Source organism: Hemiscyllium ocellatum, chromosome 18 (genome assembly GCF_020745735.1).
Source record: "Hemiscyllium ocellatum isolate sHemOce1 chromosome 18, sHemOce1.pat.X.cur, whole genome shotgun sequence".
Classification (NCBI taxonomy): domain Eukaryota; kingdom Metazoa; phylum Chordata; class Chondrichthyes; order Orectolobiformes; family Hemiscylliidae; genus Hemiscyllium; species Hemiscyllium ocellatum.
Window position 1 is genome coordinate 58,331,408 of NC_083418.1, and position 26,283 is coordinate 58,357,690.

Sequence of the window (26,283 nt, forward strand, 5' to 3'; positions counted from 1 at the left end):
GGTCCTTATATAAGGAAAGATATAATGGCAATGGAGCAGTCTCGGTGAAGGTTTACTAGGTGGATCCCAGTTCTGATGGGCTGTTTTACAAAAAGAGTTGAGGAGGCTGGACGGGTACTCACTGGAGTTCAGAAGAATGAGAGCAACCTTGTTGAAACATATGATTTTTAGGGGACTTGACAAGGTAGATGTGGAAAGGTTTCCCCTCATGAGAGAATTTAGTATCAGAGGGCATAATTTCAGAATAAGGGGTTGGCAATTTAAGATGAAATGAGGAGGAATTTCTTGAAGGCAAGTGGATCTGCGGAATTATTTAATTGTTTAAATATATTCAAAGCTAAGACCAACATTTTTAATATAGTCTTATGGTTTGCTGTAGCAACTGGTGTCAATCCTCCTCATTATATTGTGCTTGACTACCACTATATTTTTTATTTTCCCCACTTGAAACGCTTCCACTAACACTGTGCCATCCACCCTGCAGCCCTGACACCTGAAAGAACCTCAGAACTGTTCAAAAATTGCAAAGGCTGAGATTCCTGGACTCACCCTCTGCATCTGTTTTCCTGCCTCACTTGTGATCGATACTCTCAGTCACTGATCACTTACCAAATCAGAAGACCTAAGCAATGTGCTGCCTCATCATCCAAAGTATGGAAATAGCAGTCCCCCACCCTGATGTGTCTCAGTATTTGCTAATCGACATCCAACTCATATACTCCAAAGCAGAGCTGTTCTCTCTTACAAGACCTTATCACGGACGTTTTTGCTTCGCCCATATTAGCGTTGGCACCCAGATTTCCTAATATAATGTAGTCGTGAGACCTCACCCATCCTGCCATTCTTCATGTGTTTCAATTCACTACTGAATTATTCAATTGTTTGGTTTTTTTAAAACATTTTATTAACTTTACTGTTGGTATCCTATACTCTTTTTAAAAATATAGGAACAGAATAGACCATAATCACTTATTAGATGTTTGCCAAACTGTTAGGTTCTTGCCCTGTAGGAGAGGAAGAACTAATTTTTGGAGGATGAATAAGTTAGAAAAAGCACAAAAAAACCTTATTTTTCCCTCCTCATCTCACTGTTTTTAAAACAGTTAACATTACAGAAGAGGAAGGTCGGGAGGTCTTAGAGACTATAAAGTCGGATAAATATCCGGGACCTGATCTAATGGATCCCAGAATGTTATGGGAAGGTGAGGTGAGGTACCTGATGACTGGTGGTTGGCTAATGTGTCTTTCTTTAAGAAAGGTTGTAAGCAGAAACTGGGGAACTATAGACTTGAGAGTCTGATTTCAGTTGTAGGTAAATTGTTGGAGGTGATTATAAATGATAGGATTTCTGGACATTTAGAGAGGCAAAAATTGATTAGAGATCGTCAGTATGGTTTTGTGCAAGGAAAATTGTATCTTATAAACTTGATTGAGTTTTTGAGCAAGTTACCAAAAAGGTTGATGATTGCAGAGAAGTTGATTTTATTCATTTGAATTTTAGTGGAGCCTTTGACAAGGTTCAGCATGATAGACTAATTAGTAAATTTAGGCCACATGGGATTGAGGGTGAGCTTGCCAATTGGACACATAATTGGCTTAATGGCAGGAGACGGAGTATTGGTGGAGGGTTACTTTTCGGACTGGAGGCCTGTAACCACTGGTGTTCCACAGGGATTGGTTCTAGGTCCTCTTTTGTTTGTCATTTATAAATGATTTGGATGAGAATGAATAAGGCATGGTTAGTAAGTTTGCAGATGACATCCAAATTCATGGTATAGTAGACAATGAAGAAGGTTTTCTAAGGATCAAAGAGATTTTTTTTTAGATTAGACTTAGACTTACAGTGTGGAAACAGGCCCTTCGGCCCAACAAGTCCACACCGACCCACCAAAGCGCAACCCACCCATACCCCTACATTTACCCCTTACCTAACACTACGGGCAATTTAGCATGGCCAATTCACCTGACCCGCACATCTTTTGTGACTGTGGGAGGAAACCGGAGCACCCGGAGGAAACCCACGCAGACACGGGGAGAACGTGCAAACTCCACACAGTCAGTCGCCTGAGTCGGGAATTGAACCCTGGTCTACAGGCGCTGTGAGGCAGCAGTGCTAACCACTGTGCCACCGTGCCGCCCTTTGATCTTGATCAAATGTGTCAACGAGCTGAAAAATGACAAGAGTTCAATCTGGATTAATGCGAGGTATTGCATTTTTTGTACAACAAACAAGAGTAGAGCTTAAACAGTTAATGGTGGGGCCTTAGTGTTGTAGAACAAAGGGACCTGGGGTGAGGTACATAGTTGTCTAAAGTTTGCATCACATATGTACAGGATGGTTAAAAAGGCATTTAGAACATTTGCCTTCATTCCTCAGTCCTTTGAGTATAGGAGCTGGGATGTTATTTTGAGGTCGTACAGGACATTGGTGAGGCCTCTTCTGGAATGCTGTGTCTGGTTCTAGTCACCCAGTTATAAGAAGGTTAGAGAGGGTTCAGATGAGATTTACCAGGATGTTTCCAGGTATGGAAGGTTTGAATTATAAAGAAAGGCTGAATAGGCTAGGAGTTTTTTTACTGGAGCGTAGGAAGTTGAGATGTGACCTGATAAAAGTTTATAAATTAGTGAGAAGTATAGATGGAGTTGATGGGAGTTGTCTTTTTCCTAGGATGGAGAATTTCAAGTCAACGGGTCACATTTTAAGGTGAAAGGAGAGAGATTTTAAAAAAAGACATGAAGCAAATTGTTTGCACAAAGGGTGGTTTGAGTGTGGAATGAGCTTCCCGAGGAAGTGATGGATGTAGTACAATTACAATGTTTAAAAGACATTTAGATGGATATATGATTAGGAAATGTTTGAAGGGATGTGGGCCAGGAGCAGGTAGGTGGAACTCGTTTAGGTAGGGATTATTTTTATCATGGACTGGTTGGACTGAAGGATTTGTTTCTGTGCTGTATAACTCTATGACTACCACTCTAACTACCCTAAATGCCAAAACCCCCCAATACTATTCAAAGCCACACTCAAGTGCTGAGTCACATTGAGGGACTAAGCTTTATATGTTGCTGAAACAAAAGAGATAATTGAGCCTAGATGCAGAAAAAATAGTTTCATCTGCTTTCTTTAATTTCCTTGATCTTCCAGTGGAGTGTTTGTAAAACCTTGCTTGAAGCCTGGAAATTTAGAATTAAAACAAGTTTTATTAAATGTTAAATATAAACCAAAAATAAATACTTCTTTACTCAGCAACTGCCAGCATCCATGTCTCAACACTCCAAGAAACCCCTAACTAGTTCTGATGAAACATCAAAACTTATTTTTCTCTTTTGACCTGCAAAGTAATTTTAGCATTTTCTGATTCAGTATACAATTTCCACTGTTCACAGTTTTCTTGGCATTTTATCTATTTCATTTCACCATTGTTGTGGTTCTGTTCGCCGAGCTGGGAGTTTTTGTTGCAAACGTTTCGAACCCTTTCTAGGTGACATCTTCAGTGCTTGGGAGCCTCCTGTGAAGCGCTTCTGTGCTGATTCCTCCGGCATTTATACTGGTTTGAATCTGCCACTTCCGGTTGTCAGTTGCTGTCCGCTGCAGTGGCCGGTATATAGGGTCTAGGTCGATGTGTCTGTTGATAGAATTTGTGGAAATTTGCCTCTCTAGGCAAACAGAGAACAGCCAGGGAATTCCTAGAGGCATGGCACTCATCCACAAATTCTATCAACAGACACATCGACCTAGACCCTATATACCGGCCACTGCAGCGGACAGCAACTGACAACCGGAAGCGGCAGATTCAAACCAGTATAAATGCCGGAGGAATCAGCACAGAAGCGCTTCACAGGAGGCACCCAAGCACTGAAGGTGTCACCTAGAAAGGGGATGAAACGTTTGCAACAAAAACTCCCAGCTCGGCGAACAGAACCACAACAACGAGCACCCGAGCTACAAATCTTCTCACAAACTTTGATCATTTCACCATGTTCAAATTTCATTATGCAGAATTGTTTCATTTAATAGGCTGTCATGCAGAGAGAAAAGTTAGGAGTGTGCTTCAGAAGAACAATAGAACAACAGTGGGTGGCACGGTGGCTCAGTGGTTAGCGCTGCAGCCTCACAGCATCAGGGTCCCAGGTTCGATTCTCGCCCAAAGCGACTGTGCAAACTTCACACAGACATTCTCCCCGTGTCTGCGTGGGTTTCCTACGGGTTCTCGGTTTCCTCCCACAATCCAAAGATGTGCAGGTCAGGTGAATTGGCCGTGCTAAATTGCCCATAGTGTTAGGTGCATTAGTCAGAGGGAGATGGGTCGGGGTGGTTTACTCTTCGGAGGGTCAGTGTGGACTCGTTGGGCTGAAGGGCCTGTTTCCACATTTTAAGGAATCTAATCTAATAATTTTATGGCTGTAATCAGAGTGGTGATTGTATATTTTCTCAGTGTTGAAGTACAGTAAGTTTAGTAAATCAATTCAGGTGCACCAAAAGAGTTTGAGGCATGTCAAATCATTTATCAAAATACTAAGAAGATCCAGTCTGTCATTTCTCAAATGAATAATTGCACTTTTGAAATATTGAGGTATAGTGAAATGATCTTAACTGAGCATTCATATCCACAAACTCTCCATTTACTGAACCTATCATCATTCTTGACTGCCTAAAATTGTGGTGAATTAGTCAGAGGTTGAGTTCACAGCTCAATCCAAAGACTGGAGCATATCATTCAGGCTTATGCTGCCAGTGCAGTTTTGAGAGCGTGGTACATTGTTGGAAGTGCAGTACAGTATTATGTGTGATATATTTAAATTGAGGTTCTTTCTGGTCCCTTGCTTGGTATCAAAGATCCCACAGCACAATTTCAAAGAATATTATCATCCCTAAACCAACATCACTGAAACAGATGAAACAATCACTATCAAGTTGCTATATGTTAGAATTTACTGTATACAAACTGGCTGTCATGTTATCTACAACACTACAAAAGTATTAATTTACTTCAGGATGTTGTTTGTAAAAGGCACTGTTTATATTAAATGCTTACATTTAAGCTTTGCTCATTTGGCAAAAAGTCCATTCCCTCCATTTTCTGGGCACATGTGCAACAATTTGAGACCAGCCTGTGTGTGAAGATTTACTTACCTCATTTACTTAATAAAGACTGACTTCAAGAGTAGATGGTCTGAGCTGCTGAAATGGACTGAAGAAATTTAATGCAGAAAAGAGTGATGAAATGTCATGAAGAATGATGAGAGGCAATGTGAAGTAAAGGGCATACCTCTAAAGGAGTGAAGGAGCAAAGGCCTTGGATATATGTGCACAAACTATTGAAGGTGGCAGTGCAGTTTCACAACATTGTTAGGCTAAGATCCTATATGTTTTCTATGTAAATAAAGGCACAGGGTACAAAAGCAAGGAGATTATAAAGAGATCATTTACAGGCAACTGTGGGCCAGAGAAAATGTCAGTTAAACAAGTCACACATAGTACAGCACTTCAACAATGTACCACAATCTCAGTACTGCACTGTGAGCATAAGCCTGAATGATATGTTCCCAGTCTTTAGAGTGAGCTATGAACTCAATCACTGACAACTCCACCACAGTCTAGTAAGGCAAGAATTACTTGAGATAGTAGGTTCAGTAAATTGAGAGTTTGTGAAAGCGAAGGCTCAGTTAAGATCATTCACTGTACCTTTCTTTTCAAAAAAAAAGTCACTGGTTTAACCTCAACTGGCATATTGTCTAAATTGGGGAACTACACTTCAGGAAGAATATGAAAACTTTACAGGTATTGCATAACATATTTACAGGAAATATTTGTCAAATAACTGGTATCCTGTTACCAAGTCATCCTTTATTTACACGTGCATAGTACATGACATTAACTCAACACCTCAGAGCTGGCTCCTAGAGTGAACAGACCCCCTGAATCTCTAGTTTATATCCATCAGCCAGGACTCCCTGAGTAGGTTAACAGTCCAAATTATGGAACTCTCATTCTATGAGGTCCACCTGACTGACTTCATTCCAATCACTACACTTGGAAAATGACGACTTCGGTTTTGTGGATAGATTGATGAAGCTGTGGCTTTTGTTTAAGAAGGGAAGTTTTGAGAGAAGAATCATGAAAAGAGGGACTATTTTCAGTGCCTGAAGGATCAAGACCCAGAAAATATCAGTTTATGATTTACAAAAGAAATGCAGTGTGATTATAATTTATAATGGACTGTCAAAATGTGTGGAGAAAAGAATTGGATAATTAATCAAAAAGGTGGATTTCCACCCAACTCCACCTTCCACTAATCCACCCTCCCACACACAATTTTATTTCCGGCTTTAAGATACCCAGGAAATGATCCCTGCCAGCGACAACCCTAAAGGAAGTAGTGAAATTGCATCAGTAATAAGGAGGTCCTACCATTAGATTTGCAATGACATAGAACCACCAGTTCAGATGCTGACACCTAATGTACTCTAAGAGCTGATACAGAGTTGAGATCTACAGTTAGTAAGTCACCAAGTATGAGTCACTGTCCCTGGCTTGGTTGCAAAAGCTGATTCTTGCACCAGTTCACCACATGGCAAGATCACAAATGAAATTAAAACAGAAAGCTGGAGAAGCTAAGAAGGTCTGGCAATATCTGTGGAGAGAGAAGCAGAGTTAATATTTCAAGTAAGGCGTGACTTCTTTGGAACTGAAAAGTCAACTTCTTCTCCCCTTACAGAGGCCAACAGACGTGTTGAGTTTCCCTAGTACTTTCTGTTTTTATTTCAGATTTTCAGTATACACAGTATTGTGCTTTAATTAAATGTCACAGATGAGTCCTGCAATAAAGGACTTCGGTGACAACTTGGAAGGAGCGGCAAAGTGTACTGATGGAAGTTGATTGTCACATCAGCCACTAGAGATGAATAGCATCATGCTTCCATGGCTTCACATGTTGCTGATCCACATAGGGTCACCCCCAAGAGCACTCTTCTGAACTTGGGGTAACGCAGGGACAGTTAGTTAGCTATTCAATGGCAGCCTACACATTGGCAGCAAAGCTCTGGCATCTGATTTGTATCTCTTCGGGCAGTGCAGAACCAGGGAAAACAATTTTGAATTTGAGACTGAATTGATTAGTCCAATTTCTAAAAAAAATTGTACAAAATAAACAATGAGATTGCCACATACAAGAGGTCATGAAATCCGAATCTATTATATTGATAAAGGAAATGAAAGCCAGAAAAATGATACTGAAAAGAGCCAGCATTATTGGAAATGCAATAATATGGCTGACTTACTTAAACTCCACCTCCTTCACTGTTAAGTCAAAATATGATTTGGAAGTGCCGGTGTTGGACTGAGATGTTCGAAGTTAAAAATCACTCTCAACACCAGATTATAGTCCAACAGATTTATTTGAAAGCACTAGCTTTTGGAGCGCTGCTCCTTCATCAGGACAACCACCTGAAGAAGGAGCAGCGCTCCAAAAGCTAGTGCTTCGAATTAAACCTGTTGATTATAACCTGCTGTTGTGTGTTTTTAAGTCTAAGATAAATGGCTTATGCAGGAATTTCACAAGTTTCTTTACTAAATTCTTAGTAGTATTAAAATCTTGTAAAATTTCATTTAATTCCTGCTTTTTTTTCTCAAGGTTCCTATCGATTTGACCAAAATGCTTGAATAGTTTTGATAATAAAAGTTTTATTCACCTTCTATAACTGTTGTTGAGTGCAATTAGCAAAGAAAGAGCCAGGAGGTTGATGAGTTGACAATTTTTTTCCAAAGGGAATTATTGTGATCAAGAAAGTGCTGTGTGAAGAGGTGAGGGAGGCAATTACAATTGTGACTTTCAAAAGCAAACTGAATAAATATGTGAAACAGACACACTTTCATGGCTATGGAGAATTGCAAAGAAGTGGGATCAGTTTTTAAAAAATGCAGGCGTGATAGGCTGATTGAAGACCTTCCATATTGTCATGTTTGGGAGGTTTTGAAAATGGCATTAAGTGTGAATGAAAAAAAAACAACCATTTATTTTTAAATTCTATGTTTACCCTCTTAAACTAGTGAAGGAATCTGGACTTTCACATTTTAATGCTAGGTTTATGGCAACATTGCATACAATACCTCAGGCTACATCATTTGTGTGTCACTAGAGGTTAGTGGTAATAAATCATTGTCATACATGTGGCTCTAGACCTTCCTTCAGGAATTTTGACCAGAGGTAGTACCTTGCTATATTTAGAGTAGAGTAATTTTTATTTGTTCTTTCTACCATATACAACTGATACAGTAAAAACAAGACAGCGTTCCTCCAATCCTGAGGGTGCTACATTGACAGCATAAATGACACAATCGTATATAGCATAAAGTGCTTAAGAAGTGCAAACATGCAAGTTACAGTGTAACAGAAGAATGATGAGCAATAGATATTATCCTAGCAGCAATACAAAATAATTTCCGATGGGAAAGTGTCTGATTAAACTGTCTTAAGGAGCCTGATGGCTTGGGGGAAGAAACTTTTGCACAGTCTGGCCGTGAGAAACCGGTATCTTCTGCCAGATGGCAGGATGGAAAAGAGTTTGAGTGAGGGGTGTGTGGGGTCTTCCACAATGCTGTTAGCCTTTCAGATGCAGTGTGTGAACTAAATCTTGGTAATGGAGTGAAGAGAGACCCCGATGATCTCCTCAGCTGTTCTCACTATCCATTGTAGGGTCTTATGAACAAAGACAGTGCACTTCCAAAATCAGGCAATGATACAGCAGGTCAGGGTACTCCTAATGACCCTCTGTAGAATGTGGTGAGGATGGGGGGGGGGGGGGGGGGTGTGAAAGATAGGCTTTCCTCAGCCTGCTGGGCTTTCTTGGTTATGGAGCTGGTGTTGAGGGTTCAGCTGAGATTCTCCGCCAGGTATATGCCAAGAAATTTGGTGCTCTTCATGATCTTCACAGGAGAGCTATCGATGTCCAGCAGGGACTCCAGTAACTGAAGTTAAATATTTACAAAATGATTACAGAATGATTGTATGCTTTTAAGAAATGTTTAGAAGGTAATATTTCTTGCCTTTCTAATGAGGGATGAATTCATGATCAAATGCTCACTGTGGGGAATGTTTTTTCTGAAACAGAAAACAGAAATTGCTGGAGAAATTCAGCAGATCTGGTAGCATATGTGGATGTCAATATTTTGGGTCCAGTGGAGCCTTCTTCAGAACTGATGGAAGCTAAGAAAAAAGTGGTATACAGGCTAATGCTTGGAAGGTAGGGTGTGATGGAATACACAATAGGTGGAGATGGAGTTTCGAGGGGGAGAAAGACAGGAAGAGAAAGGGATAGATAATGGAAAGCTAAGGAGAAAAATGATCTGATATTGGGACCACAAGTAGATGTAAATGAATTGATAGTGCTGAAAGCAGCCCATGTGATCACAGAATTCCTACAATGTGGATAGAGACCATTCAGCCCTTCTAGTCCACTGACTCTCCAAACAGCAATCCCCACACTATCCCCATAACCCTGCACTTAGAATGGCTAACTCTCTAGCCTACACATCCTTCCAGGGTAACTTAGTGTGGCCAATCCACCTAAGTTGCATATCTTTGGACTGTGGAAGGAAACCATGCACCTGGCAGAAACTCATGCAGACACAGGGGAGAGCATGCAATGTAACACACAGTTCCTCAAGGCTGTAATCGAACCTAGGTCTCTGCAGTTATGAGGCAGCACTGCTAACCATTGAGCCACCGTGCCGCCTTGATGCCAGATCCTGTGATGTGAGGTGGGTAAAGGATATCAAAAACTCTGTTTATGCCCTAGAATTATTGAACTCAATATTGAGTCCTGAAGGCTATAAGGTCCACAAGTGGAAAATGAGATGCTGTTCTTCCAGCTTGCACTGACCCTCACTGGAGTACTACATCAAGCCCTAGACGGAAGTGTTGGCCAGGGAACATGGTGGTGTGTTGAAGTGGCAGAAAACTGGAAGTTTGGCGTTATTTTTACAGACAGCTCTTCTTTCTCCCTGACTTACTATTCTCCATTCGTTGTCTTCCTAACTCCTCTTCTCTTCCTATGGGCTGTACCTCCACCTATTGCTTACACCTTTATTCTACACCTGCCCCCTCTCACCCCCATTTTAGCATATACAATTCTTTTTCTACCTATCATCAGTGCTGAAGAAGGATCACTGGACTTTAAATATTAACTCTGCTTTCTCTCCACAGATGATGCCAGACCTTCTGAGTTTCTCCAGCAATTTTTGTTTCTCATCTTCTATTATTTGCTTTTGTCTATGTTGGAATTGCTAGTAGCATACCTTTAAGTGCAGTGCTCCATGGACCATGTCGTTGAACTTCTGCTGGCTGTAAACACTCTTGACAGTTGAGGCTTGCTGATTGATATTTGTTCTTGTGTCTAATTTGAAATCCATGCGATGCCAATTGACACACATGTCAACATGATAAAATGTTTGGTTTGGGTTCCTTAGAAAAAGTTTGATTTTATCTTGTACTAGAGACTACTACCTTGTATCACCTTTGTATGTCTTCGATCTTCTGTTTTTCTGTGGCTGTAAGTTGCTATGGGGCACGTTTCCTGAAAGTGACCTACCTTCTTACAACAGCAGCATTTGATTTATAAATGGGCAACATGCCTTAATAACTACCTCAGTGACTCTGACCTCCATCATTATGAAGTGCTTTGAGAGCTAGTAGTGGGACGCATCGACTCCAGTCTCCCAGATTTCCTTGATCCATTATTTCACCTACCATTACAATAGGTCCACAGCATCTCCATGGCCCTACACTCATCCCTGGATACAAGGCCATATGTCTGGATAACAAGGACATCTATGTCAGATTCCTATTTATTGACTTTAGGTCTTTTCGAAACTCCGAGATCTCGGACTCTGCTCCCCCCCGCAACTGGATCCTTGACTCCCTGACCTACAAATCAAATTGAAGAAGGATAGGCAACAACACCTCCACCATGATCCTCAACATGAGTGCTCCGCAAGATTACATACTTAGTCCCTTACTATATTCCTTATGCACTCTTGAAGCAATGCTGACTAAGCCCTATTTTACTATGTGCTTGCATGTAATCTGCAATCTCATTCTTAATAATGGACTCCTAAAATCTTACCAACAACTGTGGACAGGCTAACCAGTCTATAGTTTCCTATCTGCCTCTCTCCCTTTTTAAAAATGGATGTTATCTTACTAATTTTCCAGCCCTCCTTGACTTTTCAATGGTCCTGAAATTTCCTCAACTATCTACCTCAGAACTCTGGGTATAGTCCAATGGTCCATCATTCAGACCATTCAGCTTCCCCAGCACCATCTCCTTCATGATGGCGACTGCACTCACCTCAGCTCCCTAACTTTCTTGAAGTCCTGGTATGCTGCTGATGTCTTCTAATGTGAAAACTGAAGCAAATTCTGTTCCTCCACCATTTCTTTGTTTCCCATTACTATTTCTCCAGCCTCATTTTCCATCAGTGCAATGCACACTCTCTTGCCTACCTCTCTTTTAGATATCCTAAAAAAAATCTCTGGCAATTTTCTTTTATATTACTCGCTAGCGTACTCTTATATTTCATCTCTCCCCACTAACTGTTTTTTTTCAGTTATCCTTTGTTGTTTTTTAAAGGCTTTCCAGTCCTCTGGCTTCCCACTAATCTTCACCACATTGTACTTTTTCTCTTTGGGTTTTTAATACTCTTCCTGACTTCCCTTCTCAGCTACAATTGCCTTGTCCTCCCCGAATATGTTTACTCTTCTTTGAGTTGAATTTCTGCTGTGCCTGCCAAATTGTCCTCTCATATTCCTATATTGCTGCTTCACCATCTTCCCTGCTAAGGTCCCCTTCCAATCAACCCTGGCTAGCTCCTCCTTCATATCTTTGTAGTTATCTTTACTCAATTGTAATACTGATGCATCTGATTAGAACATGAGCTTCCCATCTCTTGCATCAATCTGATAGTTCTGTGCTGTTTACTTTCAATGGTTTTAATGTCCTTTCACTAGTCTGTCAAACTTGTGCTCAGTTTGTTAACTGTAGCCCAATCAATGTCTTCTATAACTTTCTGCTGCTTTCCATGAAACCAAAACATCTACTGGCCTTTCCTGTTTCACTATTATTTGCCTGTGCCTTGCATTTTCAGGGATTATGACTCCCGGATTATCTTTTCATCCACATCTTTCACTTTCTTTTTATTTATGTATTTTAACTAAACTTGTGCTTCTATTCCAATACAACAATAAGTTGTATTTATGTAGTGTTTTTAACGGAACAAATAATTAATGTCCTTAACAGAAATGCTAAGAAACAAAAATTGATAATCGATTCCAAAGTGGATATCGTGTAAGTTGGGTCAAATAATGATATTTAATGTGGAAGACATGTTGTATTGCCATTGGCAGTAAATACCTAGCTTCAACGCATTTATGTCAGAATATTGCCCAAAGCTCTGTCTTTCTTATTTAGAATCCACTGGAAGCACACTCAATTCTGAATCAACTGATTACATTCGGCTGCAGATCTGAAATGTAAGATCTAGTCTAACACCCCGAGGGCAGTACTGAAGAAAGATTGCACGGTTACAGATGATCCTGGATGATCTTGATAAGGTGGATATGGAAAGAATGTTTCCCTTGTCAGTGAATCCAGAACTCAGGTCTCTATTTAAAAATTATGGGTCACCATTTCAGTGCAGATGACGATGAATTTATTCTCTGGGGATTGTCCAACTTTAGAACTTTGCCTCAGGAGACAGTGGCGGTGAGGTAATTGAATATTTTTCAGGCAGTGATAGATTCTTGTCAGGCAAGGGAATCAGGATTTTGGGGGTAAATGTGAAGAAGGAACTTGAAAGACAAACAAATCAGTCATGATCTTATTGAATGACAAGCAGGTTTGAATGGGCCGAATGGTCTATTTCCACTCCAGTTTTGCATTTTCGTTTGAGCTCTGATCTGTTCTGCCCGAAGTTACAAGGCATTTTGTAAATTACTCTATTTGCAGGTGTCTGGAGCAAGCAGACCTCCTTTGCTGCGCTGATTCAAATTATACATATCAGTCCTATAGTAATGGCACAAGATTGATTTTGTTTTAGCTTTTCCCCCCTAGAAAATGGAAGGCTGGGGGTAGTGTTGGGGTTTCTGACTTGACAGGGGAATTAAGATATGAGTTTGCAAGATTAGATTACTTATAGTGTGGAAACAGGCCCTTCGGCCCACCAAGTCCACACTGACCCACCGAAGCACAACCCACCCAGACCTATTCCCCTACATTTACCCTTTCACCTAACACTATGGGCAATTTAGCATGGCCAATTCACCTAACCTGCACATTTTTGGACACGGGGAGAATGTGCAAACTCCACACAGTCAGTTCCTGAGGCGGGAATTGAACCCTGGTCTCTGGCTCTGTGAGGCAGCAGTGTTAACCACTGTACCACCGTGCCGCCAAAATATAGGGAAGATATTTCCACATGGGAGTGGGGGGGAGGGAGGGACCAAAACTAGGGGTTGTGCATATAAGATAAGACGCTCACTAATAAATTCTCTCTCTCTCTCAGTCTCTCTCTCTCTCTCTCTCTCTCTCTCTCTCTCTCTCTCCCCCCCCCCCCCCCCCCCCCCCCCCCGCCTCATATGCACATGTGCACACATATAAGTCTGTGGAGTGAATTTGTATTTGCAGATATATTCTATTTTGCTCAAAAAATGCACAATCTGTAGGCACTCAATCATGTAATATTTTGTAAATTCCACTTTGGAAATAGAATCAGTCTGACTCAAGATTGGGATACAGCCAGACTCTAACCTCACACCTTTTATTGCATCATCTGAGCTGAGATGTCACCTTTTGTTATAAAACCTTAAGTTATCTTAAGAATGTGACTGAAAAGAAGTTCTGGGATTTACATATTAATGAATCGAAACATTGTAAAAGATGAAAGACTTAACAACAATCCAGATTTGGTCAATATATCATTTCAGCTGCATGATACTGTAATCTTTTATTATAAATTCTGCGTCTTATTTTCCATAACTACCTGATGAAGGAGTGGCGCTCCGAAAGCTGGTGCTTCCAAATAAACCTGTTGGATTATAACCTGGTGTCGTGTGATTTTTAACTTTGTCCATCCCATTCCAACACCAGCTCCTCCACATCATGACTAATATGTTCAATAAGGAGCTCGGGAGAAATTTTGTTACGCATTGGTTATGTGCTACGAGTAGTTGAGGCAAATAGCATCGAAGCATCTAAGGAGAAGTTGGATAATTACATGAGGGACAAAGAAGTAGAAAATGTTGATGGGAGTAAAATGTGTCATGCCGCATATTTGCTATGGCATAGACCCAGTTGAACTGAGATCCATTTCTGTTCTCTACATTCTACATAATAAAGACTAAGGGAAAATTAACTATTTGAAAATGTGGCATATTTCTGCAAAATTAACTATTACTGTCTGTTGATGAAATTAACTGCTCTTTCTTATGTTTCAGAAGTGACCATGTCACAGACATGGCCAGTTGATGCACAAGTCCCTTTAGAAGACATGCATTGGGTTGCAGGTAAGAATAAGTGCTGGTGTATCTGGAAATTACTGAGGTTAGGAAGGTTTTGAAACTCTTGATATAAGTGGCAATGGATATTACTCCTGTGTCAGAGTTGTGAGTTGCAGATTGCATTCACAATTGAGGCTGATAGGTGAGTGCAGTAGTGAGGGTGTGTTTCATTGTCTGAGTTCCCATTCTTCAGATGAGACATGCTGATGGTTTAGGTGGAAATTTTAGATTTGAAGCTAAATAAATGAGTTTTCTGTGCCTTGGTTCATATTTTTGGACTCAACCAATGTCAACAAGAATAAATAAACCGATTACTCATTTCATTTCTTTTGTGCCTTGATTTTAAAAAAAATCTACTTATGGGACATGGGCATCGCTAATTGGGCAGCATTTATTGCCTTCTCCTAACTGCCCTTGAGAAGATGGTGGTATGTTGCTTTCTTGAACTGCTGCAATCCATGAGCTGTAGGTTGACCCACAATGTCCTTAGTGAGGGATTCCAGGATTTTGACTCAGTGACAATTAAGGAATGGTGATATATATTTTAAGTCACAATGGTGATGGCTTGGAGGGGACTTGCAGATGGTAGTGTTCCCATTATCTGCTGCCATTGGCCTTCTAGATGAAGTGGTTGTGGGGTTAGAAGGTGGATCTTGTAAATACTGCTATTGAGTGTCCATGGTGGAGGGCGTGAAGGCAGATGGATGTGATGCCAATCAAGTAGGCTGCATTCCCTGAATGGTATCAAGCTGCTTTAGTGTTGTTGAAGCCACACCTGTTCAGGCAAGTGGAGAGTATTCCATCACACATCTGACTTGTAGATGATGGACAGGCTTTGGGGAGTCAGAAGGTGAAATACTCACCACAATATTCCCAGCTTTTGATCTGCTCCTGTGGCCACTGTTTATGTGGTGAGTCCATTTGAGTTTCTGATCAGTGATAGCCCCCAGGATCTTGATAGTCTGAATTCACTGTTGGCAACACCATTGAATGTCAATGGTGGGGGTTGAATTGTCTCTTACTGGAGATGGTCATTGCCTGGCATTTGTATGGCATGAATGTAACTCAACAGTTCTGTGCACAAGTCTGGATATTGGCTAGATCTTGTTGTGGTTGAACATGGACTGCAGCATCTGAGAAGGTGTAAAACGTCCAATCATAGGAGCTCATCTTCACATCTGACTTTATGATAGAGAAAGGTCATTGATGAAGCATCTGAGGGTGGTTGGGTCTAGGTCCCTGAGGAACACCTGCAACGATGTCATGGAGCTGCAATAGTTGACCTCCAACTTACAACTATCTTCATATGTGCCAGGTATTACTTGAACCAGCGGAGAAGTTGTTCCCAATATCCATTGATTTCACTTTTGCTAGGTCTGCCTAATGCCACACTTGATCGAATTTGTCAAAGGCAGTCATTCTCATGTTACCTCTGGAATTCAGCTCTTTTCTCCATGTTTGAAACAAGGCTGTAATGAAGTCAGGAGCTGGATGGCCCTGGTGGAACCCAAACTGGGCATCACTGATCAGTTTGTTGCTGAGGAAGTGTAGCTTGATAATGCTGTTGATGACATGTTCCATCACTTTCCTGATCATCAAGAGTATACTGATGGGATGGTAATTTGCTGGGTTGGATTTGTCCTACTTTTTGTGTGTACCAGGGTATACCTGGGCAATTTTCCACATTGTTGGGTACACGCCAGTGTTCTAACTGTACTGGAAGAACTTCGTTAGGGGAGTGGCAAGTTCTAGAGCGGAAGTCTTCAGTACTATTGCCAAAATATTGTCTGAGCTTATAGCATTTGCAGTATCCAGTGCCTCCAACCATTTCTTGACATCACGTAGAGTGACCCAAATTGGCTAAAGACTGTATCTGTGATGCTGGGGATCACTGGAGCAGGCCGAGATGGATTATCGGCTTGGCACTACTGGCTGAAGATTGCTGAAAATTCTTTAGCCTTATCTTTTGCACTCATGTTGGGCTCTTCAATTATTTGAGGATGGGGCTATTTGTGGAGCCTCCTCCCCTAGTGAGCTGTTTAATTGACCCACCACCATTCACAACTGAATGTAGCAGAACTGCAGAGCTTGAATCTGAGTCATTGGTTGTGGGATTGTTTAGATTTATTTATCACTTGCTACTTATGTTATTTGGCATGCAAGTTGTCCTGTTTGGCAGCTGCATCAGGTTGACACCTCATTTTTAGATATGCCCAGTGGTGCTCCTGGCATGCTGTCCTGTACTCTATTGAATCAGGGTTAATCTCCTGGTTTGTAGTAATTGTTGAGTAGGTAATATGCAGGCCACGAGGTTGCAGATTATGCTGGAGTGCAATTCTGCTATTGTTGATGGCCGGCTGGGTATCCATGAAGTACTATCTTGAGTTGCATGATCTGTTCAAAGTCTGTGCCAATTCATTGTGGTAGTGCCATACAACAGAATAAAGGATATTCCCAATGTGAAGGTGTCTCCACAAGGACTGTGTGATGACCACTCTTAATTGATATTATCATGGACAAGCTGGAGGCAGACTGGAAATGATGAGATGATATGTGTTTTTCCCTCTGGTTCTGTGGCGGGTGGTGAGGGAAGAAACAAATCTAGCAGCTATGTCCTTTAGGGTCTGATCAGCTCAATCAGCTGTGCCATTGCCAAGCACTCTTAGTGGTGGACGTTGAAATCCACCCAGAGTACATTTGCATCCTTACTACCCTCCGTGCTTCCTCCAAGTGTTGTTCAACATGGAAGATATATGGAAAATGGCTGCTACATTAATTACAAAAATATAAAGTCAACTATGCAATAGGATATGGTTTGGGAAGTTCAAGGACTGCTTAAAAATAACTAACTGTACGTGGGCATTATGTGATGCAATATTAATCAAGCGACTGCACTTGATTGTTTGTAATCAGTGGTGAGGGCATATGGTGGGAAGAAAGCTCAATGATAAAGGGATTTAGGTATTAACTGTGTATCTCTGAAAATTCCCTGCTGACATAGGAGAGTGTCAGGATGCTGGGGGTGAGATCTGGAGGGCAGTTTCATATCTTTCTTTTCAAACATTTTTCACAATGCAAAAGCACAGAGTTTCACAATCCTCAGCAGTCCATTTTGGGGTTACCCATCCTGAATCCCAGTGAGCTCAACCATGCCAGAACATAAATTCCAAGCTCTGTATATTTATTGTCAGGAAGAGGTTGCAGCTTGGGAAATGACCCAACGCTGCAAGAGAAAAAAGTTAGATCGGAATGTATGGTGAGGCTATGTAATTTGTCTTTTTTTTGTGTGGGCTGTCACGTATTTGCTTCTTCGCCAATTATTATTTCTTTTTGAACACTTTCCAGAACAATGTGTTGAAGACACAGCTATTTTTTGTTGTTAGTATTCTCTTCTAATAGTGGGATGTCCGCTTGCAATGGTACCTTGGATCATTGGTCTTGGGAATATAGAGTTTTGAGAAGCAATTTTTGATATTTTTACATGGATTAGGTTTGGACACTGTATTTTTAATTTGAAATTATGTAATAGCTCATTAAAACTGAGAATAACACCAGCAATATAGCACCAATAATGATCCCACCTGCAACTTGCAATTATGGGGCCATGCCTTAATTATAGAGACATCACCATTTCTAGTGCTATCACAACATTTAGTGCAGCTAACTTGTACAACATCCATGCAATAGATGTCCAGCTGCATTTCAGAAAGTGTACTATGGGAAGGCAGGAAGCCAAAGCAAGAAAGCAGAGAATAGACGAGGCAATATTGCAAAGTTGATCAAAGAGAATTTGAGACTTTTTTTTAAATGAGAAAGTTGGAAGCTTTGGGAGAGATTTCCAGACACCAGAGTCTGATTGAAGTTTGGACACCAATGAGTAGGAAAGAGAGCGTGTACAAAAGGGTAGAGTTAAATGAACAAAGTGTTGGACAGAGCATTGAGTATAGGAGGTGGGAGGTTATGTTGCAGCTGAACAGGACATTGATTAGGCCACGTTTGGAATGTTGTCTGCAATTCTGGTCTCCCTCCTATCGGAAGGATGTTGTGAAATTTGAAAGGGTTCAGAAAAGATTTACAAAACATTGCCAGGGTTGGAGGATTTGAGCTACAAGGAGAGGCTGAATAGGCTGGGGCTGTTTTCCGTGGAGCTTTGGAGGCTGAGGATTAACCTTATAGAGGTTTATAATATAATGAGGGAGCATAGATAGGGGAAATAGAATGGTCTTTTTCCTGGATTGGAAGAGTCCAGAACTAGATGGCATAGGTTTAAGGTGAGAAGGGAAAAATTTAAAAGGGACCTAAGGGGCAACTTTGTTTTTTACACAGAGGATAGTGCGTGTAAGGAATGAGCTGCCAGAGGAAGTGTTGGAGGCTGGTACAATTGTAACATTTAAAGGCATCTGGATGGGTATATGAGTAGGAAGGGTTTAGAGGAATATGGGCCAAGTGTTGGCAAATGGGACCAGATTAGGTTGGGATATCTGATCAGCATGGACGAGCTGGACTGAAGGGTCTGTTTCCATGCTATACACTGCTGAAGTTGGGGAAGCAGAAAATGCAAGACTAGAGGTGGTTGTTTAGATGAAATGGTGTAAGACTATGTAGGAATCTAAAATTGTGATATATTCATGTGACTTGGAACAGCAGAATTTTAGTCAAAGTGTGTTTCTTCCATTCTCAATATATGTATGTCTACTTGTCCTGAGAAATTGAAGTTTATCAATGTTGGGTCAAAGAAGCAAGAGGTTTGGTGTACTCAGGTTTGAAATTTCCACTATCAACTTGGAGTAATAGCAGAGAGCACTTTTAGATAGATGAAATCAAATCATCTTGATGATTGAGGTTGAGAGTTTGAACCTTTCTTCCAGATTGAACATTGTATCAGATTAGTGAACAGCTGGTTTTATCTTAATGTAATACCGAAGCATGTGTATAGTTAATAACATTCTATTGAATTTAAAAACACTAGAAATGCACACTTTTTAAATAGAACTCAGATGTAATGATAGGTTATATTTTAATAAAGTCCATACATTGTAAAAGTTTGATTTATGCAACACAGAAATATAATCAGACTATGCTTTTCTTTTCCAAGCTGATCAGTGCTACAAATACGATTGTCGATGCGGTGGTGAATATGTTCTTTCCAAAGAAGAAGTGGAAGAAAACGTATTTCTCCTTTGTTGCAACTCTTGCTCTCTCAGCATAGAGATCTTGAATGGAAGTTGATATCCTTCAATTGAGTTTTCTATTAGAACGTATCATCCACAGAAGCCTAGCAGCTGTCATGCAGAATGAATATTAGAAATGCTGACTGTGATGAAGTACTGATTTATGAAGCTGCCTGGCTAAAACTTAAATGACTCCATCAGTTGAATTAAAACAAAAGGTTAGAATGCAAGTCTTAGTAATATGGCGGCCTAACTTTTAAATAGCCTGAGTCTGAAATGAAAATCCTCTCAACACTCAGTCATTCCTAAGCATTTGAAAGAAAAAAATAACGTCTTCTTAAGCAGCTGGGACCAGTTTATGTTTGTATGATACATTACAGCAGTGAAGCACGCACACATAATGTGACTTTGTAGGAAAATATATGTTTTAAGGCAGAGAAGAAGTCTTTCTATGCTTGGGATCAGTGTCTGAGCTGTGAACATGGACATTGTTGAAGTGAATAAAGGATGAATAATCTTGTTTACCTAAATTGTAAAATATGTTTTAATATGTTTGAAGTGTTGAATGTATGGTTATTCCCTGGATATTTATTGGCATTTGTCCATTAATTTAAAAAAGATTCACATTTTAGATTTTAATCTCACTTGTACTATGCCTAACAAACAGATATGTTGCAACGTTATTCACTTCAGTACTATTTATAAATTAATAAGCTGAATCATTGATATCTTTTAAAATTGAAATTGGCATGAAATGGCACCTGCAGTCACCATTCTCCTACACTTTCTCCTCAGTTTCAAAACCAATCCTGCTGCTGCTGCTCTCATTCTAACTTCCTGGAAAACACAAATGTACATTTTCAACCCTAATCACTAATTTGGGATGGCACGGTGGCTCAGTGGTTAGCACTGCTGCCTCACAGCACCAGGTTCCCAGGTTCAATTCCCGCCTCAGATGACTGTCTGTGTGGAGTTTGCACATTCTCCCCGTGTCTGCATGGGTTTCCTCTGGGTAAGACCAAAAGACATAGGAGTGGAAGTAAGGCCATTCGGCCCAACGAGGCCACTCCGCCATTCAATCATGGCTGATGGGCATTTCAACTCACCCGCATTCTCCCCAAAGCCCTTAATTCCTTGTGACATCACGAATTTATCAATCTCTGCCTTGAAGACATTTAGCGTCCCGGCCTCCACTGCACTCTGCACTCTGAATTCCACAGGCCCACCACTCTCTGGCTGAAGAAATGTCTCCACATTTCTGTTCTGAATTGACCCCCTCTAATTCTAAGGCTGTGTCCATGGGTCCTAGTCTCCTCACCTAACAGAAACAATTTCCTAGCGTCCACCGGGTACTCTGGTTTCCTCACACAGTCCAAAGATGTGCAGGTCAGGTGAATTGGTCATGCTCAATTGTACATAGTGTTAGGTCCATTAGTCAGAGGGAAATGGGTCTGGGTGGTTAATCTTCAGAGGGTCGGTATGGACTGGTTGGGCCGAAAGGCCTGTTTCCACACTGTTGGGAATGTAATCTAAAAACTCATTGCTTGATTGTCTCTCATCTATTTTTGGAAAAATGCATTTGTTCCAAACATCTAGTTCATAATTCATTTGCTTTAGAATATAACTTTGGAATATATATTCCAATGCGAGATAAAGGGAACATCTGTTTAAGAAATTGATATGCATCTTAAGTGAATGCAATTCAAACAGTCTTGGTGCTAGTTATAGTTAAAAGCTAATCAATGCATATACTGCAAATTGAGAGGTAGAGCAGTAAATAATCTTTCATTTTAGCTTCTTGGAGTAAGAAAATCTATCCGACTTCAATAACAGATTCAAATTATGTAGATAGTTCCCAGGTCAAAAGAGGGTGAAACCAGCTTGCAAACAAAAGGGGTTACTTGATAAGACCTGAAACATCTAGACAGTGGCTAATTGCATCCATGAACAGATTAATTATTGAAATGGTTACAGAATTAAAGCTTTGTGTTGAGGATGAAGTTTCAATTTCTATTTGAGAACATCCTGAAGAATGCCACATAGTCATGGAGATTAGAATGTTCCTTTGCTGGAAAAAAAACCTCAGCAAGTCTGGGAGCATCTGCATACAGAAAGCAGTATTAACACTTTGGGTCCAGTGACCCTTATTGAGAAATGTTTGTATCTCTTTTAACTGTAGGCCAATTGTATCACTTGCAGCACAGGAAGTAGTGGGAACTTGAGTTCGGTTTGGGAAATGTGACAGAGAAAGAAGCTGAAATATTTGCTTAGCTTGAAGCTCTTGGAATAAAACTAAACTGGTCCTGACCAAACCTTTTTGCATAAAAGTTAACTCAGTGCGCTTGAATGGCTGTGAAAAGGCAGTTGTGTATCTGCTAGAAAAAGGAGCTGAGCCATCTACAGTCATAACATCCAAAAACAGTTGACCTCAGTCACTTTGCCTAAAGGTTAATGGGTGAATTCCCATAAAATCTCACAGAGAATAGCTGGAACACTGAGGAAAATTAAAGTGAATTCTAGAGAGCTAAGGCCTACCTTTTGAGTTGGTTGTAGAGTCAAAGAGATGTACAGCATGGAAACAGACACTTCACTCCAACCCCTCCTTGCCGACGAGATATCCCAACCCAATTTCATCCTACTTGCCAGCACATGGCTCATATCCCTCCAAACCTTTCCTATTCATATACCCATCCAAATGCCTCTTAAATGTTGCAATTGTACCAGCCTCCACTACTTCCTCTGGCAGTTCATTCCGTATATGTACCATCCTCTGTGTGAAAACGTTGTCCCGAAGGTCTCTTTTTTTTTAATCTTTCCCCTCTCACCCTAAACCTATGCCCTCTCGTTCTGGACTCCCTGACCCCAAGGAAAAGACTTTGCCTATTTATCCTATCCATGCCTCTCATAATTTTATAAACCTCTATAAGGTCACCCCTCAGCCTCCAATGCTCCAGGGAAACAGCCCCAGCCTGGTCAGCCTCTCCCTGTAGCTCAGATCCTCCAATCCTGGCAACATCCTTGTAAATCTTTTCTGAACACTTTCAAGTTTCGCAACATCTTTCCAATAGGAAGAAGACCAGAATTGCACACGATATTCCAACAGTGGCCTAACCAATGTCCTGTACAGCTGCAACATGACCTCCCAAATCTTGTTCTCAATACTCTGACCAATAAAGGAAAGCATACCACACGCCTTCTTCACTATCCTATCTACCTACGACTCCACTTTCAAGGAGCTATGAACCTGCACTCCAAGGTCTCTTTGTTCAACAATACTCCCTCGGACTTTACCATTAAGTGTATAAGTCCTGCTAAGATTTGCTTTCCCAAAATGCAGCACCTCGCATTTATCTGAATTAAACTCCATCTGCCACTTCTCCGCCCATTAGCTCATCTGGTCTAGATCCTGTTGTAATCTGAGCTAACCCTCTTTGCTGTCCACTACACCTCCAATTTTTGTGTCATCTGCAAACTTACTAACTGTATCTCTTATGCTCGCATCCAAATCATTTATGTAAATGACAAAAAGTAGAGAACCCAGCATCGATCCTTGTGGCACTCCACTGGTCACAGGCCTCCAGTCTGAAAAACAACCCTCTACCACCACCTTTGAGCCAGTTCTGTATCCAAATGGCTAGTTCACCCTCTATTCCGTGAGATCTAACCTTGCTAATCAGTCTCCCATGGGAACCTTGTCGAATGCCTTACTGAAGTCCATGTGGATTACATCTACCGCTCTGCCCTCATCAGTCCTCTTTGTTACTTCCTCAAAAAACTCAATCAAGTTTGTGAGACATGATTTCCCACGCACCGTGGGCAGCACGGTGGCACAGTGGTTAGCACTGCTGCCTCACAGTGCCAGAGACCCAGGTTCAATTCCCACCTCAGGCGACTGACTGTGTGGAGTTTGCACGTTCTCCCCGTGTCTGCGTGGGTTTCCTCCCACAGTCCAAAGATGTGCGGGTCAGGTGAATTGGCCATGCTAAATTGCCCGTAGTGTTAGGTAAGGGGTAAATGTAGGGGTATGGGTGGGTTGCGCTTCGGCGGGTCAGTGTGGACTTGTTGGGCTGAAGGGCCTGTTTCCACACTGTAAGTAATCTAATCTAATCTAATCAAAACCACCGACGTCAGTCTCACTGGTCTATAGTTCCCCGGCTTGTCCTTACAACCTTTCTTAAACAGTGGCACCATGTTAGCCAGTCTTCCAGCACCTCACCTGTGACTATCAATGATACAAATATCTCAGCAAGAGGCCCAGCAATCACTTCTCTAGCTTCCCACAGAGTTCTAGGGTATACCTGATCAGGTCCTGGAGATTTATCCACTTTTGTGCGTTTCAAGGTACCCAGCACTTCCTCCCTTTTAAAAAAAAACTAAATTATCCTTTAAGATCCTCCTCATGTATAAGGGAAGCCTCAGGTGGGATGGGCTTGTTGGAAATAGAAGTATAACTCATGTAATAATATTGCAGTTTATAAGTACTTGTGGTAAGTTAATGATCCTTGCTTTATGTCAATGTTATTATAAATGTGATTATGAATAAATTTTACAAAAAAATGTGAAATTTCATGGCATAGTTCTATCACTTAATTGTAAGGTATTGGATTTCTCTTTAAACATTAACAGCCTGTAACAGGATTGTAACATAATTCAAATCTGACTTGGAAATTTAGGCTGACTAAATGCAATATAAATTCTGTCAGTCAAGACTCCTCAACCAACTGTTGCCAGTGAGAAAATACATATTTTTGAATACAATAATTTTTTTATTGGAGAAGTTCAACACTAATTTCTACAGTTCTGTTTCTAAATCAACAAAATACAGAAATTTGAAATGCTGTAGGTGTTCTATCATCAAAAGACATTGACCAACAGGGGTTTATCAGACAGAAAGAGGCCCATTTAGCCCATTGAGTTTGGTCTGATTCTTTACAAGATAAATCCCACAATCACAAGTGCAGTCATTCATAAATGAGATAAACTGGTTGATGTCAGCTGTCCTTTAGCACCTGTTTTGGTATCTTAAGTTAACATTTAGACATTGGCATCCAACTGAGCAAATTTGGCATTGTATGTGATATGGAGGCATTTTAAGATGTGGTATGAGTGAACACCTACAATAATGCAATACAAATCCTTGACATAGCTCGATGTTTTCACATCATGTCGGAGAAAATATAATTAGAGTGATTACAGCATTAGAATACAAGATTTCCTGTACTGACAATAGTCAGAGGCAAGTTGATGAAATAAAACTAGCAATGCCAAACCCAATCCTGGCAGGTATGAACAGTTGCTGCCACAGTCATTTTGCTGGGGTTTACTTGTTGGGGGCAAGAATGAGCCAGCTCATTCAGCCCAATAATTCACTCGTGTCTGTAGACTTGTTACTGCTTCCTGAGTTAGATTCCAGCCAGACATGTGAAGTCTAGCTAGGAACAATTGTAATCTCACACATGCAAGATATGCATTATTGCTGAATTCAGCTTCCATTATAAGTGGATTTAGCAGCTTATGTTTCAATAGATATGGTTCTGCAACATAAATAGCAATAGGCTCATAATCGAAGAAATCAAATCTTAAAAAAGCTGAAGGCAGGAATTTTGAATTGTGGTAAATATTCAGTGTAAAAATGATAGGAAAATTGGAGAAGGCACTCTACTCCCTCAATCTGTCCAAAATATGCAGAATGTGAAATGAAAACCCACTTTTCTGGTCAGGCATTCAGGTTTAGGAATTTCCCAGCACCAGTACAAGTTCAATATAAACATTATATTTTTCACCTGTGATTTCCTGAAATCTCAGCCAATAGCAGCACATGTAACTTTTACAAATGGACATTTACGCCATTCTGTTACTGGATAAGTAGGCCACAGGCCTGTGGTAGTAATTCGGAAAATAGGAATTTAAGCCCTCTCTCAAGGGGTTGAAAATTTGAATTCAATTTTTTTTAAAAAACTGTAAATAAAAAGGTATTTGTAACAAAAATGAATATAAAACTGTAACTGTCATAAAACCCCAACTGGTTCACTAATGTCTTTGTATAGGACTACAATGCCAGAGCATTGTAGTTGATTTTACCTGTACATTTTGAAGGGCAAATTACCAATTGCCTATTGTTCTTGGTTTCACTTTTGCCATGTAAATATGGGGAAAAAGGTATACAGTACCAAAGCGGTTTCCCTGTTAATAGTGGATCCTCAGCTTCTCCAACACTTTGTGCACCTCGTTCTCTTCTTGTAGCATTTTTTTATCTTTATTATTGCAAACAGTTCTGATTACAGCATATTGTGGTCAAAAATCGCCACCACTTTATCCAGTACTTAAAAAGTCTCTGATTGGAAAACATCTGGTTTAAAGTTGGTTTTCATTTAAATGTCTGTTTGACTAAGAAATAAATCATTGCCGTCTACTTAATTCATCGTGGAGAAGTGCTGTTAGGGCTTTCTTTCAGGAGACCAAATTCGTGCAGTGGCCAAATCTACAAAATAAAAATGAACATTTAATATGATTGTTTCCTTATTATTTGCTTGTTTAATGTTTTTCCATCATTATGA

The 26,283-nt window shown here is 40.5% G+C and overlaps 2 protein-coding genes across 7 annotated transcripts in view; one reads left to right on the top strand and one right to left on the bottom strand.

The window, feature by feature from the left end:
• dnajc24 (DnaJ (Hsp40) homolog, subfamily C, member 24) overlaps positions 1 to 20,311 on the top strand; it is a 93,728-nt gene extending 73,417 nt beyond the window's left edge. For all 4 annotated transcript variants that reach the window (XM_060839052.1, XM_060839053.1, XM_060839055.1 and 1 more), the window contains 2 exons: positions 14,493 to 14,561; positions 19,651 to 20,311. In XM_060839052.1, coding sequence (XP_060695035.1) covers positions 14,493 to 14,561; positions 19,651 to 19,784 — 203 coding nt within the window. In that variant the 3' untranslated portion in view covers positions 19,785 to 20,311. The remainder of the gene's footprint in view (positions 1 to 14,492; positions 14,562 to 19,650) is intronic.
• Positions 20,312 to 24,504: 4,193 nt separating this feature from the next.
• The window catches only part of immp1l (inner mitochondrial membrane peptidase subunit 1), a 164,143-nt gene continuing 162,364 nt past the window's right edge, over positions 24,505 to 26,283 (bottom strand). For all 3 annotated transcript variants that reach the window (XM_060839051.1, XM_060839050.1, XM_060839049.1), the window contains one exon: positions 24,505 to 26,207. In XM_060839051.1, the coding sequence (XP_060695034.1) occupies positions 26,145 to 26,207 (63 nt within the window). In that variant the 3' untranslated portion in view covers positions 24,505 to 26,144. The remainder of the gene's footprint in view (positions 26,208 to 26,283) is intronic.